General features: G+C 31.7%; 1 protein-coding gene and 1 long non-coding RNA gene across 3 annotated transcripts; one reads left to right on the top strand and one right to left on the bottom strand.

The window, feature by feature from the left end:
- Positions 1-709: 709 nt before the first annotated feature.
- LOC107909934 (protein CHROMATIN REMODELING 19) lies at positions 710-7,642 on the bottom strand. Of its 2 annotated transcripts, XM_016837643.2 has the most exons (13): positions 6,952-7,640; positions 6,458-6,575; positions 5,805-5,852; positions 5,639-5,679; positions 5,310-5,560; positions 5,036-5,216; positions 4,299-4,484; positions 4,012-4,185; positions 3,770-3,922; positions 1,990-2,067; positions 1,777-1,913; positions 1,338-1,556; positions 710-1,213 (listed from the first exon to the last, which is right to left on the bottom strand). In XM_016837643.2, the coding sequence occupies exons 1-13, from the start codon at positions 7,453-7,455 to the stop codon at positions 1,051-1,053; spliced, it is 2,253 nt and encodes a 750-aa protein (XP_016693132.1). In that variant the 5' UTR covers positions 7,456-7,640; the 3' UTR covers positions 710-1,050. The 2 variants fall into 2 exon arrangements, with proteins under 2 accessions (XP_016693132.1, XP_016693133.1); XM_016837644.2 differs by lacking the exon at positions 5,805-5,852 and having other exon boundaries at positions 6,952-7,642.
- A 5,792-nt stretch (positions 7,643-13,434) lies between these two features.
- LOC107961503 (uncharacterized) lies at positions 13,435-15,217 on the top strand. The gene is made up of 2 exons (XR_001701313.2): positions 13,435-14,392; positions 14,961-15,217. It is a non-coding gene; the product is annotated as an uncharacterized lncRNA (long non-coding RNA).
- Positions 15,218-15,627: the final 410 nt, after the last annotated feature.

Below are 15,627 nucleotides of genomic sequence, written 5' to 3'. Positions count from 1 at the left end.
AAAAGAGTACAGGAATTAGAAATAAAATTGAATATAAGCCCTCTTAAAAATTCGAATTTACTAAAAATGGTCTAATATATAGAGAGAGAAAGATCATGACATGGAAATTGCTAAGAAAGTACAAGAAATTGAAATAAAATTGAATAAATGTATGCTATCTTAAAATTCTAAATTACTAGAAATGATATAGTAGTGTTATATAGAGAGACAGAGAGAGGGAGCGAGGCAAGGAAAGAGAAGAATTCTTTAACTTTTTTAAATATTTTGAGCAAAATATATAATATATATAATTTGAGTGCTTCGATGCTTGCTAGTCGATGGTGACATTGGAAGGACATTGAAAATTATAGTTTTCGGCGATGCTTGCTAGTCGATGGTGACATTGGAAGGACATTGAAAATTATAGTTTTCGGGGAACATTACATGGAGGAGAGAAATTCTCTACATTTTTAGATATTTTGACCAAAATATATAATATATGATTTGGGTGCTTCGGTGCTCGCTTCTATGCTTGTGAGTCATGACCACATTGAAAGGACATTGATAGTTATGGTTTCGTGGACCACTAGTTCCAACCATGACTAGTTTACCCAAAAGACATATAAGTACACAAACGTACCATTAAAATTAACTATCATTCTCTTTAAGTTTGACATTTCGACATAATGATACTAATGTTCTTTGCTATGGCAGATATAGTATAAGATCATAATCAATTAATATGCTCTTCATGTTGAAAAGAAAAAAGAACAAAAAGAGACGATTTGGGAGATAGGTATTTGAAACTTGGACTCTACAGCCACCAAATGATACCGGTCCCTTCCTCTTAATAGTTCTCAATGATATGCTGGTACATTGATGTTGAGAGTTCGGTGTTGATTATTACCCATGCAAGACATACCCTAACAATTTGAAGGTTCATTCCCCCCTCCCCCTCCCCCCCAAGTGACCCTAACTATCAAGATCAACATAGCTGATACAACAATGGGTGCAACATAAGTATAAAGAATCTGAAAAAAAAAAACCCCCAAAATTTCACATACTCTTGTTCTAGCTCATCAGTAGGGATGATAATATCTGCCCCATTGTTTTCTCAGATGTGTCATCTTCATTGCCTACATCCAATCCAGACTCTAGCACCGCTGCATCAAGAGTCAACTTCCTTTTTGCAATCTCATAAACATTCTCATCAACTGTACCTTTCGTAACTAGCCTGGAAAAGATTTGAGCATACATTCACTAAAGTATGAACTAGAACTTCACAAAGAGAGATGAGAAGAAACAGGGAGGGACTAGGGAAGGCAATGTAAAGTGAAACAAAGGGTGTTTCCAATTACCTGTATATGGTAACTGGCCTTGTTTGGCCAATTCGATGGCAGCGATCTTCAGCCTGTCGATCTATCTGTGGATTAAAATCCATGTCATGAATAACTACAGTATCAGCTCCTGTTAAGTTCAAACCTTGCCCTCCAGCTCTCGTGGACAACAAGCACGCAAATATAGAAGTGTCATTATTGAAATCGTCAACTATAGTCTGCCTATCGGTCACCTGAGTGCTGCAAAGTAAGATACAATTTAAAGCTCAGCTGATATAATGGAAGCTTTGTAAAAAGAAAACAAGAACAACTGTGTATACAAGTAAAATGCCAACTAAAAAGTCCTGCATCAGTTAAGCCTTACATTAAAAAAGTGGAATCAAACTTGGAAAAAGAAGACCAAAGCTTTTAGCCACAAATGAAAATGAAACGTTTAAACAAAGCAAACGTAAAGCATCACCTTCCATCAAGCCGTCTATATGTAACCCCAATCACATCTAAAGTCCACTCTAAGATATCAAGCATTGATGTCCACTGGCTAAAAATCAGAACACGGTGCCCACTTCTCTTGAGTGAAGGGAGAAGCTCTGCTAATGCCTGGCACCAAAAGAGAGTTGAATGTAAATGAAGAATAACATTTTGGAAGAAAAAGAGAGAAGAAATAAAAAGATACCTGGCATTTAGCAGAAAGCATAACATGTTCATCAGAAAGAGTTCCTTTACCACCAGTAATTCCATAACGAAGTAAAAGCTGTAATAAGGATGTTCAAAGAAAATATATGAATGCCAAAACTAGAACAGAAAGAATTTATGATTTAGGTCAGAATTAGTTTCAAATATGCAAAAAGCCTTTTCATCATAAGCTTGCAATAAAACCCTAGTCTTTATGCAGAGAAAAAGAATCAATGGTAATGTATACATAAAGTTTGAGCCACCACACCAATGGCAATAATTACAGAACATACAATGCTAGTGATACTGAATGTACATGCAGCAGTCTATTTATCCACTTGTTATAGTTGAAATAGACAAATTCTATTTGGAAAGATAAGTTTAACTATGAGCAGTGATGGTTTTACCAACCTTGATATCTCGATTAAAAGATGGGCATTTTCAAATGAAAGCATAGAATAATTGGAATGTCGGCATTCAATACTTAAAAGCATTCAATGATAAAGAGAGGCAATAGAATGAAAGAACGATGTCTCTGTATTTAATACAGAGGTTCATCAGAATCTTCAAAATCCTGTGCAATAATATGCTATCAACATAAGGCTTAAAATGAGTAAAATTTGGGATGAATTGCATAAAAGATGGGAATCATTACGGGCGATAATTTGTAGTTCACTAGATTCATTAGGGTCTGATTAGGATTCAAACAAACACTCAATGAATTCAAACCAGGAATTTGTTAAACTTGTAACCAAACAAGCCGTCCAAAATAAAGCTTCAAATAAGGTATGTGTTTTATTCCCACCTCTGCTTATTTATTATTCATGCAGTAATTCAAGCTAAACTTCTCATCACCTTTGACAAGTAGATATCAGCATGCTCAACAAGATATGCATGGCAAAACCATATCTATGGGTGACTAAGCTCGGTTGTGATGAATATCAAAGGCTACAATTCACCAACCTACAATTTCGGCAATCAGTTCCTGATTCCACAACATCATATCAACTAATGTGCTTCAACCTTAAATCGCATAAAAAGGTTTTGGCTCAAAGAAAAAAGAGGATCCAATATGGAATACCAGATATATCTATAATGAACGTAGAGCAGAGGCACCTCAAGAACTAGCATAACAAAAGCAACATTGACATACACCATTGTTGAAATTTTCAGCAATTTAAAACCACATCCTCAAGCACAAACTTACAAAAAATAAGCTAGCTTTTAGAATATGGTTCAAATCCAGGGTTTCCTCATTTTGATTCGGGCATAGAGCCAATACTGGGCTCAGACGTGGTGAACACTTTCAAAAGCAACAAACTAGTAAAAACTACAAAGAGAATATGTTGCAGTTGAAACCTATTTCAGGCACTCACCACAGAACTTTAGCTTTTAGGTTGGATCAACCTGACAGCATCATCTTACTACCACCAACTTAAAATCCATTTACAGCTAAAGGGGACAATATGGTTAATTGTAGAAAAGAAAACTAAAACATAGAGTATTCAAACAAAGGAGCGGGAAGAAAACTGAACAAAACTACAGGAACGCGGCAATACAATGAAGAGTGACAGTCCAATTCAAAAATATTTCAAATACCTTCTTTTCAGTTAATGCCTTCATAAGAACTTTTTATTAGATGTAAACATTATATGACTAGTTTGTTGAGAAAGAACTAAACAATGAACACAATCGAAGATTAATCATACATACTTACAAATGGTAAATGAAGCAAGTATGCTAGTCTTTAAAGAAAAACAGAACATCAAAGAAAGAATTACCTGATGAATGGAGAAGTCACTGTAATTCTTTAATTCCTCAACTACTCTGTCCAAGGTACATTCAAAAACACCAATAGAATGTAACCTTTTAGCGAAGCGACCAACATCATCATCATCATATATTCGCCTCACTAATAATGGATGATTTGCAATCTAAATTAGTTCAAAACAAGAAATTAGGATTAAGAACTGGGAACCCATTTCAAATTAACTGCATGTAGAGGAGAAAAAACAAGAAGCACCTTGCGAAACTGAACAAAATAGTTAGAGATCTGACGCCGAGGAATAATCCCAATGATATTATTCAAGTCCGGTTCTGATAACTTTGCAATGCGTGCTCGTGAAATTGTACGATACTCTTCTATAGCTTCCCTATAAGCATTTTCTTGATGCTTTTCCATAATCACATACTCAACCTGCAGAAGTGATGCTTAAACTCCTCTAACAGTGAAAGGACTTTTCAAATCAAAATTCCTCAGGAAAGAAAAACTCATTATCGGATTAAAACAAAAGAGCAAGAAGCATCTACCTGCTGTATCTTTGGGACAAGCTGCTGCATCACATCTGATTTCAAACGCCTCAAGATGAATGGTCCCAAGATGGACTTCATACGACCAATTAGCTCCCTATCTTCTGCATTTAGTAGCTTCTTCAGATCTACATACTCAGTGGCAAAAAGGTCGGGCATCATGAACTCTAGCAAAGACCACAGCTCCTGCAACAAAAAATCCAGCCACTCAGCAACAGCAATGTAACATGTGGACTCAGAAGAATGTTAAATAAAAATACCTTCCAATGCTTCTCATACCACCGGCGTTTATAGTGATAAAATTTTCTTACAAGAAGCTTTTATAATCAAAGGACATGCATTTCTTACAAAAATTGGAGATTCCATTGACAGTAAGAAAATATATGAAATATTAAGAGATGAACAACTTTATAATGAAAAACAAAATTTTAGTGCATGATTCATTGAGTAGAAACATAGTTGTCATAACGCACACTACCCATTAATAAGCATTTGTATTCTTTTTCCATCACTTAATTTATCTCTGACAAAATCAAGTTCATTAAGGTTGTAGTTTTTAATTGATGAAATTTAATGCTTCAGCACTAAATTCAACTTTACTAACTGTTAAGTGTTAACCATATCACTCACATGCTGCACAATATGGCCACAATGCTCTGCAACCATTATTTACTTAAATACTTTCAGATTTTAGAATTATTTTTAGGAGAGGGAGGTAAAGGTAATACTAATAGTACATGTAAATCATTTTGCAGTGGTGTGCCTGTTAGCATAAGACGCTGCTTTGCATTTCGAGCAACTGACATTAGATTTTTCCACCTGTAGCTGTTCTTGTCCTTCAAAGCATGGGCCTCATCCATTAGCACGCAGCTCCATTTCCATCGTTTCAGAATTTTACGGTCATCCTTCTGCTGCACACTGTGAAAACCAATAATAAAAAAGTCAAACACACACAGACAGGCAGATAGTATAGAACACAAACATAAAAACCCAGTTAACAATAGAGTATACCTGTGTCTTTCAAAAAGTGAATAACACGCAAGAAGAACATTAAATGGAGGTGGCAATCCAGCTTTGGACAAATAACCCAACTCTTTTGAATAAGATGCTCGGCCAGCACCATGATACTGAAGTACAGAAAATGAGGGGCACCACTTCTTAAGTTCTCTTTCCCAGTTTTCCAAAAGTGAGGCAGGACAAACTATTAAATGAGGACCAGGATCATTTTTCAGATGTTTCAGCAAAGTCAGATATGTAATAGCCTGTAGAGAAAAGCAATTTAGTCTGATAAAAACCAAATACAGAGGATTATCAAGGGCAAGAACTTAGAGTTGAAGTACCTGAATGGTTTTCCCAAGACCCATCTCATCTGCCAATATAGCTGCACATATACAAAAAGTTGTAATTGTCCTTCCAAATTATATGAAATAGAGGCTGCAAAAGCAATCAGTATTTATGTACTGCACTCATAAGGAAACAAGAAAAATGGAATGCCAAATTACTTACCTATTAACATAGTACATGGCATCATAAAGAAAAATGAACAACCATCCCCTGTTTGGCCGATTCAACATCAAATTCAGCAATAAGACTCAACCTTGACAAATTCTTTTCACAATCTTCTTATCAAATTGGAAACTAACTGAAACAAGTACGAATCTCAACAGATCTTCACATACTTTCTTAAACTTAACAAGTTCAATATCATTCCCTCAAAAGCTAAGAGTATAGAGCCTGCATATTATCTAACTCCGCTAAGCTACTATCACTCAAGGTTCTTATCTTTTCCTTCTCCTTCCTTTGCCACAAAAGCGATTGATGCATTTCAAGAAAGTGATTGACAAAGGTCAATGCATTTATTATGCAACAGAAGAATGGATAATACAACCCACAGTTAAGAATTTTATGTCTCTTTTCTTCATCTTAACTTTAATCACCCAATTACAGTTAACAATCTTCAAAGGTACTTGAAGAATGTAGGCCAATGACAACACTTAAGGGTGAGCGAAGCTTTTTTCTTCTCAGGTGATAAGAAATATGTTCAGTAACTTATCAAATCCCCACAAACAATTACGATTTCTTGTTTTAGGTACTAAATCAATAAAAAAGACCTAGAAATATACAGCCCAACAATGATGTCAAAAGATTAGAACAAGTACCTCCACCAATGCCCTTACTATGCAACAGAAGAAGAAAATTTACACCAACCAGTTGATATGGCTTGAGAACTGGCTGAAATTCCGGATCCACCACTGCACATGCTGCATCAATATCATTCTGCAAGAGTAAGAAATATTCCAATTTATAGACAAGTCTATTAGGAAACAACGAAGCTGATGTGGAAAAGACAACGCATATAATACATTCCCCAAATTTTGTCATGCAGTATATAAAAAATAACCGGCTCCCCTAAAATGAACATAAAAATGAAATTTAAAGCTATTGGTGATTTTCATTAAACTAAAGATTAGACAAAAATCATAATCACAAAATTCGCTAAATTTAGCTCCCTCAAACTTACTACAACCTTTTACAACTTCATAAAGCATTCTGATTATATATATATATAAGAATGCAAGTGATCACGGCCTTCCTTCCTCAATTTTCTCAGTAACCAAACAGAAAAATAGAATGCCTTAAGCTTTTTTAATACCTGTGTAACGATTCTCACTGAAGAAGCTTCTACTTCGGCGTATCGTTCGCAAGAAGCACCGGAACTCCCATACAGCTCCTTCCGTAGCTCCGCAGATATTTTCGCACACTTCTGCAACGCCTTCCCCACCACGTCATCCTCTTGCAATTGCTCTTCTTCACTCGACTCAATGTCATACAGCTCCTCAAAAGCATTCTCATTGCCGTCTTTTCCATCACCATCTTCTTCGTCGTCATCGTCTTCATCAACGATGAATCGACGCGCAAGGTTGACCGGCCCGGCATCCTCGGGCTCAACGTCGTCTTCCAAGTTGGAATCATCAGCCAAATGTTCGATTTCGACACAATCATCGCTGCTTTGGTCGGAAAAACTAGCCTGAGTTTGGGAATTGAAAGCGAAAGACTCAATTGGAGGAGGATTAGGGTTTTTCTTCAAAACACGAGAAGGCTTGAAAGAGTGGTTCTCCCATTCTTCGTCAGAGATTTCCTCGAAAACGCGCTTCATTTTAACTTTAATTTTAATCTGTTTTCCTTTTAATTTATTTTTATTTTGATTTGGGCGAGGAGAAGAGAAAATATAAGAGAGGAGAGCGCAGAGCTGGAAAAGGGCGGGGCGACAGTGAATAGAAACTGAGAAAGCGCGGGTCTTAAAATTGTTGGTTTTGGTTTTGGGAGTTCGCTTTGTTAATGGAAAAGTACTTTCGTAACTATAAGTAATGTTAAATAGATAAAAGTTGTCTGATTTTGGACTGCTGTGGCTTTATAGTGCGGAAATACGTTCAATTGTTAAAAATTAACCTGACATCATTTGACTATACTTGATGGAATTTTTTTCGTAATAAAATGTTCACTGAAATCAATAGATTTTTTTTAGTTAATTTTCTAAGGTTTAATATTTGTTTTTTAATTTTGTATCTATTTTTTTTATTTAATTGGTATATGAATTTATATTCTACTATTGAAGTTGATATGTTCGTACTAATATATTTAGTTTATATTGATGTGCTATTGATAACCAATTCAGTAGTGGCACCCGATAACCTCTTAATATGCCAAGTCAAAATCATAAATTAAAAATATATAAATTAATAAATAGAAGTATAATTTTTCACATCTAGAATGAATTAGGACACAAATTTGTCAAACTTCATTCTACATGTAATTTTTAATAAGTTTATATTTTTTATTTTTTTTATAAAATATCAGTTTTTAGGTTATTATTTAAAAATATAATTTTATAAAATATAAAAATTAAAAATATATAAAAAAATCCTATAATAATTTGAAAATGTATAAAAATTTATAATATAGAAATTAATAAAAATTAAAATTTTATAAAAATATATAAATAAATAAAAGAACTAAAAAGGAACATCTACAAGTTGTTTAGATGCATTTGAATCTAGACATTCTTAGTGTAATTTTTTATTTTTGATTAATTTATATATTCTAATTTTTTTTAAAATTATATATTTTTTAATTTCAAAATTATAACAATAACAATTGATACATCGCGAAGCTAATTAAAAATCTGACTAAAGCAAGTGCACCTATCAATTAATAGTATAGCTCTGGTGAGCAAAGATATTGTTCTCATGAAGACTAAAAGTACTAGTTTTTACCATCTTTCTATTATTTAACCGATAAATTTGAGTGGTTGATTAAAACTAAAATTAACTATATTAATTAACTACAAACGCGACAAAGAAAAAATCAGGAAAATAATCGATTAACAACCAAGAAGCAAAACAATACCCAAGAAAGAACCCACCTAGATTTCATCTGTCATTATCAATCTAAATTACGCAATTTCTTTACTTAGTATATTGATCCGTAAAAATCCCTAAATTATGTTAATATCTCTTTCGAGAGTAAGAGCAACTAACTCTATATTGATTAATTGAAATTTCTTTTTAATTAAAACCCCTATTATCGTATTAACTCAATTTATGGACTCCCCTATTAGATTTGACTCTAATCCGGTAGATTTATATCGTCCTATTTCTAGGATTGCATGCAACTGGACTCAATTATGCAAGATCTACTCTTAAACAGGGTTTATTCCTCCTCTGATTTAAGCACATCAAACATGGATCAATAATGTAGAAATTGAGAACAAAATCTAAGTATTCATTACGCAAAATAAAAATCAAGCGACAGAATTCATCATAGGGCTCATCTCCCTAAGTATTTAGAAAATTAGTTCATGCTTGCAAATAAAAACATCCTAGAGATAGTATAACCAAAAAAAAAATAAAGAAACTCATGATAATCTCCTAAGAAATCAACTAGAAGTCTTTAATCTTGACAGAAATCCGCTTCAATGGTGTTTTACAAGTTGTTTTCTTGAATATTCTACGGCAACGCTCTCATATCATCATATTTTTGTCATATATATGCCTTAAAATGCCCGAAAAACCTAAAAAAATGCGATTTCTCGTTTATGGTGCAACTTCGCGAAATCAACATGGCCTACTACATGACCGTATGGTCAGGCCATGTGGAAGGGGTCAGCCCATGTGGCTCTTGTAACTTGCTCCGATTTTCCGATTTTCACTTGTTTTTGGCTCCTTTTGCTCCCAAATGCTATCCTAAGTATAAAAACATGAATTTAAATGATTAGAAGCATAAAATTCACCATTAATATCGAATAATCTCCTAAAATAGAATTAAGAATGAGATTAAAACATGTTACTTTTAGCTATTATCAACAATAATATAAATAACCTAATATTTTATAATAAAAAATTAAAACCATATAAACTTACTAAAAATATATATGTAGATTGAATCTGGACAAATGTTAGTCTGGACTTAGATGTATCTAGGCATCAGTTTGTCCAGTTTCATTTTTGATGTGGAAAAAGTTATAATTTTATTTATTAAATTGTATATTTTTAAATATTTTAAAAATATATATTTTTCACGTAACATACTGAGAGGTTGTCACATGACATACTGAGAGATTGTCACATGTTACCACTAGATTGGCTATCAATGTCATGTCAGCACAAATTCATGATGTTAGTGCAGAGGTACCAATATAGGTGACAGAATACAAGTTCAGGTGCTAAATAGGCTTAGAAAAAAAAATAGCTACCAACGAAGTATTTTGGACAAATTCGAGGGGCAAATTACTTATTAACCCTTTTTTTAACTATCCTTAACTTTGTAGAGAACAAAAATGTAGAAGTTCTAAAATTGACATAATAAAAAATTTAGTTCTCAACATTTACACATTATATTAATTTTGTCATATGATTCTAAAAAAAATAATTTTAACAATTAGACATTGTCTCAATTTTATCTCGGAAATTATAATAATTTTAGTTATTTATTTTCTCCTATCTTCTTCCTTCTACTCGTATATTCTTCTTTTTTCTTACTCAATGATTTAAACTTCAAATTTCTTGAAAAGGCATCAAAGTTACAAGAATGAAAAGTACTATCTATGATACAAGCTTTGGAACAGAATTCAAGATTTTGGAAACCAAACAAATTAATCTATCAACATTGTTCTATGCCAAAACTGCCAAAATGTAGCATCAACTTTAATAAAGCATTTCAATTGAAGTAAAATCCTAAAGCCAACCACCGGCACCCAAGGAGAAAAATAAAATAGGGAACTTTGCTCTTCTACTCTCGAGGTTCTAACTTTTTCTTTCCAACAACCTTTTCCACCATTGTTAATTAAAATTCACATTATAATTAATCAAAGTACAAAAATTCCAACTTTACAAAATAAACATAGCAATTGTAAATCATATGAGCTCATAAAGATTTGTAAATAAACTTTGTATATCTTTTTTATCTTTAAAATCTCTCCGATCATCGCGCTTTTCTTGTTATTAGCACTACACCAAAACAGGCTTTTAGCGGCGTTTTTAGTGGCGTTTGGATAAAAAACGCCGCTAAAAATCAAGCATTAGCGGCGCTTTAAAAAAACACCATTAAAGATCCAATATTAGCAGCGTTTTCCACTAAAAATGAGCATTAGCGGCGTTTTCCAAAAAGCGACGCAAAAAACCTAAGCACAACGATGCCTTTTTGAGTTTTCGGGGCTTTACCGGCATTTTTGAAGAAGCGCCGCTAATGCTTTATTTTTAGCGGCGTTTTTGGAAAAGCGCCGCTAATGCTCGGGTCTTTAGCGGCGTTTTTGGAAAAGCGCCGCTAATGCTCGGGGCTTTAACGGCGTTTTTGAAAAAGCGCCGCAAAAACATTTTATCTGTCTATTTACTATTTAATTTGTTTATTTATATTAATTAAAATTCAATTTATTTTTAATTGAATATTTGTTAAAAATGGATAAATTTGAAATAATGACACGTAGAAATAATTTGAAATAAAAAAAATAGAAAAATATTTGTTAAAAATGGAGAAATTAAAATACTATTATTTAAAATAATTTTAAAATTTTTTGTGTACATAATTGATTGATTTTTAATTTATATATTAAATAATTTCAAATATAATTGTAAAAGATACAATAGTATTAATTTTAAAATATTTAATTTAATTATCATTATAGTTTAGGGTTTAATATATATGGTTTAGGGTATATATATGGTTAGTTTAGGATTTAGGGTCGGTTTGAGAGTTACAATTTTAAGGTTTATAGATTATGGAATTAAGGATTATGGATTAGGGATTCTGATTTAAGGGTTGTAATTTAAGGTTTATGGGTTAGGGGTTAGGAGTTAGAGGTTAAGAGTTAGGGATTTAGGGTTTATGGATTCGGTGTTAGGTTAAGGTTTAGGGTTTAGATTAATTAGTGTATTTTAATTTATATATTAAATAATGTTTAAGGGTTAGGGATTCGTGGTCGAGATAGGGTTAGGGTTTAGGATTTATATTAATTAGTGTTTTTTAATTTATATATTAAATAAGCTTATTGGGTTTAGTGGTTAGGGATTTGGGGTTTGGGGTTAGGGGTTAGTGATTTAGGGTTTAGAGATTCAGGGCCAGGTTAGGATTTAAGGTTTAGATTAATTGGTATTTTTTAATTTATATATTAAATAAGTTCTTATATAATTGTAAAAGAGATAATAATAAATTGTAAAGATTATTAATTTAAAATTGATATGCAATATACAATAATTGAATATAAAAATTATAAAATATGCGAGCTTTGGCGGCGTTTATAGCAAAAACGCCGCTAATATGTATTAGAATTTTTCAAAACGGTGTCGTTTCATTACAAGAATTTAATTTATTAGTGGCGTTTCTTCTGTAAACGCCGGAAAAGGTAACATTAGCGGTGTTTATGACTAAAAAATATTTAATCTAAACCATTTGATATATTTAAATATTAGATTTAAAAAATTAATAAAAATGTAACAAATTGATACGGATAGGTAACTATCTATTTTGGATATATAGGACCAAATTATAACAAATAAAAATAAAATACAAAAACTAAAATCATTCCACATCTAACATCTAGCAAAATAATTATATTTTAGTTAGGAAGAAATATCTCTAATAAAATGGAGAGTAGATTGGAAATGATAAATATAAAATCATGATTAACGTCTCAATCTTTAATAAAAATTTGATATGTGAGAGATTAATTGCGTACATTGGATAATTCTAACTTAATAATTAATTACAACCATTTAATTATTTTTTCTTATTAAAATATACGATATTTATTTTGAGAGTACTTGATTTTTTTATAAAAATTCAATTTATAAAAAATAATAATAATTTTTTTATAAAATCACTTAACTAATAATTTTTAACAGACAAAATAAAAGATTTTTAGCATAGCAAAACAGTGTCGTTTTATTCCAAATGAAATAAAAACGCCGCAAAGCAATAGCGGCGTTTTTATAAAAAACGCCACAAAAAAGTAATTTTACTTTAAAAAAATAGCGCCATTTTATATAGCAAAACAGTGTCGTTTTATTCCAAATGAAATAATTTTTGCGGCGTTTTTATGACAAACGCCGCAAAAGGTAAGCAATAGCGGCGTTTTTATAAAAAACAGGCTTAAAAAATAATTTTACTTTAAAAAATAGCGCCCTTTTAGCATAACAAAATAGTGTCATTTTATTCCAAATGAAATAAATTTTCAAAGGTAAGCAATAGCGGCATTTTTATAAAAAAAACACCACAAAAATAATTATATAGCAAAACAGTGTCGTTTTATTCCAAATGAAATAATTTTTTATAAAATGTCGTTTTATGTGTCGCTACATTTTTCAGGTAAATGAAGTCTTTCTATGATCTCTACTGCCTGGGACTCATGCCAGTTTATTATTTTATGTTTGGCCAGATTCTTAACTCCTTATTGGCCTATCAATTTGGCATGGAAGATGTGGATTTGGCTATTAAGTATCTAGAAAATTTAACCAAGGTTCCAAGATTTGACATGCTTATTCTGTTTCTTTCACCTACAGAATAAAATAATGAAATTATAAATTAATACATAATAAATTTATATTTTGATTTATGAAAAAATTATACATAATTAGTGAAGCTCAGTTCCTTTGTTTGAATTCTTATGCTTTAGGTAGATAAGGGTTTCTTTGTACTGCCTGAAAACATTTTGTACTTCAAATAATAATATGCCATATGAAAATAAAATATTTTACAAATAAAATAAAATAAAATAACATAAAAAACAAGAATCGAATATCAAAAAATTCGAACATAGAAGAAGTTTAATCAATTTGCTTGCAAAAACTCTTCAAGGTCTATCTCTTTTCATCTTCTTAATTAATTGTTAATCTTCCCAATGACCGCCTACCAAAGAAAACGAAGTTTTGCCAATCAAACTAGGTATGTGTTTTCTTGGTTTTTTATATATATTCTTTTCTTTTGACAAAGAACTTGAGGTTTAATTAAATTTGACTAAAGACTTGGGGTTGAACTAATTTGATTCTTGTTTTTTATTTTATTTTATTTTATTGGTAAGAAAGATAAAATATTTTATGTATCAAATAATCTAAAAGATTTTGAATTCTTATGCTTTAGGTAGATAAGAGTTGTTTTTTAGTTGTTTTCTTAAATTATTTATGATTATATTAGTTGCAACAATGAAAAAATAATTTCATTTATGTACTAGTAGGTTAAATGGTAAATTCTTTTATATAGCTGCTTTGGCTCGTAAGCTTACCTGGTTATGTGGTAACTTGCACAGATTCTAGTTTTTCTTTTTCTGGGAATAGGTAGATTGTTTTACATTAGTCAATTATGTATGCCCCTGGGTAGTTTTACCTTAATGATTTGTTTTATTTGTAGTCCATTACTTGAAATCAGTTTTTGAGCTGGTTTTCTTATTTTCAGGTCAGCAACACGGATCTTGAAGCAAAAAAAGCTGAAGATCAATGTTCATAGGCCTGTGGGGACAAGGGTTGTCTTTGATGAGGAAGGCAACACACAGGCTCCACTTGCTATGTTGGCTGACAAGACGAGCAGTGATATACCGCTTGACCAAGGTATACGTTATCCCTTCTGTTGGCCAATGTTGCTACGATTTTTTTTATTTTTCTTGAAATACCTGAGTCTGGCACCAATGTTGGAATCATGTTTGGACATGATGGGTATAGAGTTATGACCCTTCAGATTCATGGAAAAACTTGGAAAAATTGAATATACCTGTATTGGAAAAATTGAATATATCAATGATCAATTTAATTATTATGGTGTTCTTTTTTTTTGTGCCTTAGTTCTCTTTTATGCTATATAAGACATTTCTATATAACGTTAAACAACAGTGTTGCAGCATGTTTCTGTTCTGCTTTTTGCAAATTAATACTATTGTTCCTTGTTAAAAAATTGAATAGTTTAGACAATCATTAGAAAGAATGCCTATTTGTGACACATGGAAGAGCTATGATTGAGATTGTTTGTTAGTATGGTTCAACCTGCTACTAAAGCTGCACATAATTGTTTGTTATATTTATTTTTTGAGCCTTAATGGCTACATATATATTTTATTTTTAACATCTCTGTTGTTTACCAAGTTTGTTGGTTTATCTGATCATTTGGTTTTGCACCCTTTAGATATTGAAGGTGTAGTGGAGGATTCAATCTCTTCAAGCTGGAAAAGCCAAGGCTTAACACTTCTTAAAGTAGAGTGTTATTTAATGTTGCATTCCATGGTCGTTTATCTTAGTCGGAACTTGAATTAGGTGTTATTGAAACAGGGTTTTGTAGCTACCTTGTATACTAGCTTCTTTAACCATGATTGTTAATTATTATGTGTTTTATAGCTCCTTTTATATTTGGCCGAGTTAATATAGATCATATGAGTTTGAACATAATATTTTAATTCTAAATTTAAATTCATTAATTTTTATATTTACCTTTAAAGTTAAAATTTTAATAGAAAATTTAATTTAATTAATTTTTTTATCCTTAAAAGTATATAGTTTAAAGTTTAAATTTCAAAAATAAAACATAATATAATATTTATCATAGAAATAAATATTATTTAATTAAATTTTTTTAAAAGTTATGTTTTTAGCGACGTTTGTAAAAAGCGTCACTAAAAGTCATTTTTATAGTGGCGTTTGTGGTAGAAGCGCCGCTAAAGGTACTGGTCTTTAGCGGCGTTTGTGGGAAAAGCGCCGCTAAAGGTCATGATCTTTAGCAGCGTTTATGGAAAATGCGTTGCTAAAGGTCATGGTCTTTAGCTACGTTTGTGGGAAAAGCGCCGCTAAAGGTCATG

This window comes from Gossypium hirsutum, chromosome D02 (genome assembly GCF_007990345.1).
Source record: "Gossypium hirsutum isolate 1008001.06 chromosome D02, Gossypium_hirsutum_v2.1, whole genome shotgun sequence".
NCBI classification, from domain to species: Eukaryota; Viridiplantae; Streptophyta; class Magnoliopsida; order Malvales; family Malvaceae; genus Gossypium; species Gossypium hirsutum.
The sequence above is the reverse complement of the archived record's forward strand: the minus strand, read 5'-3'. Positions and strand labels throughout refer to the sequence as shown.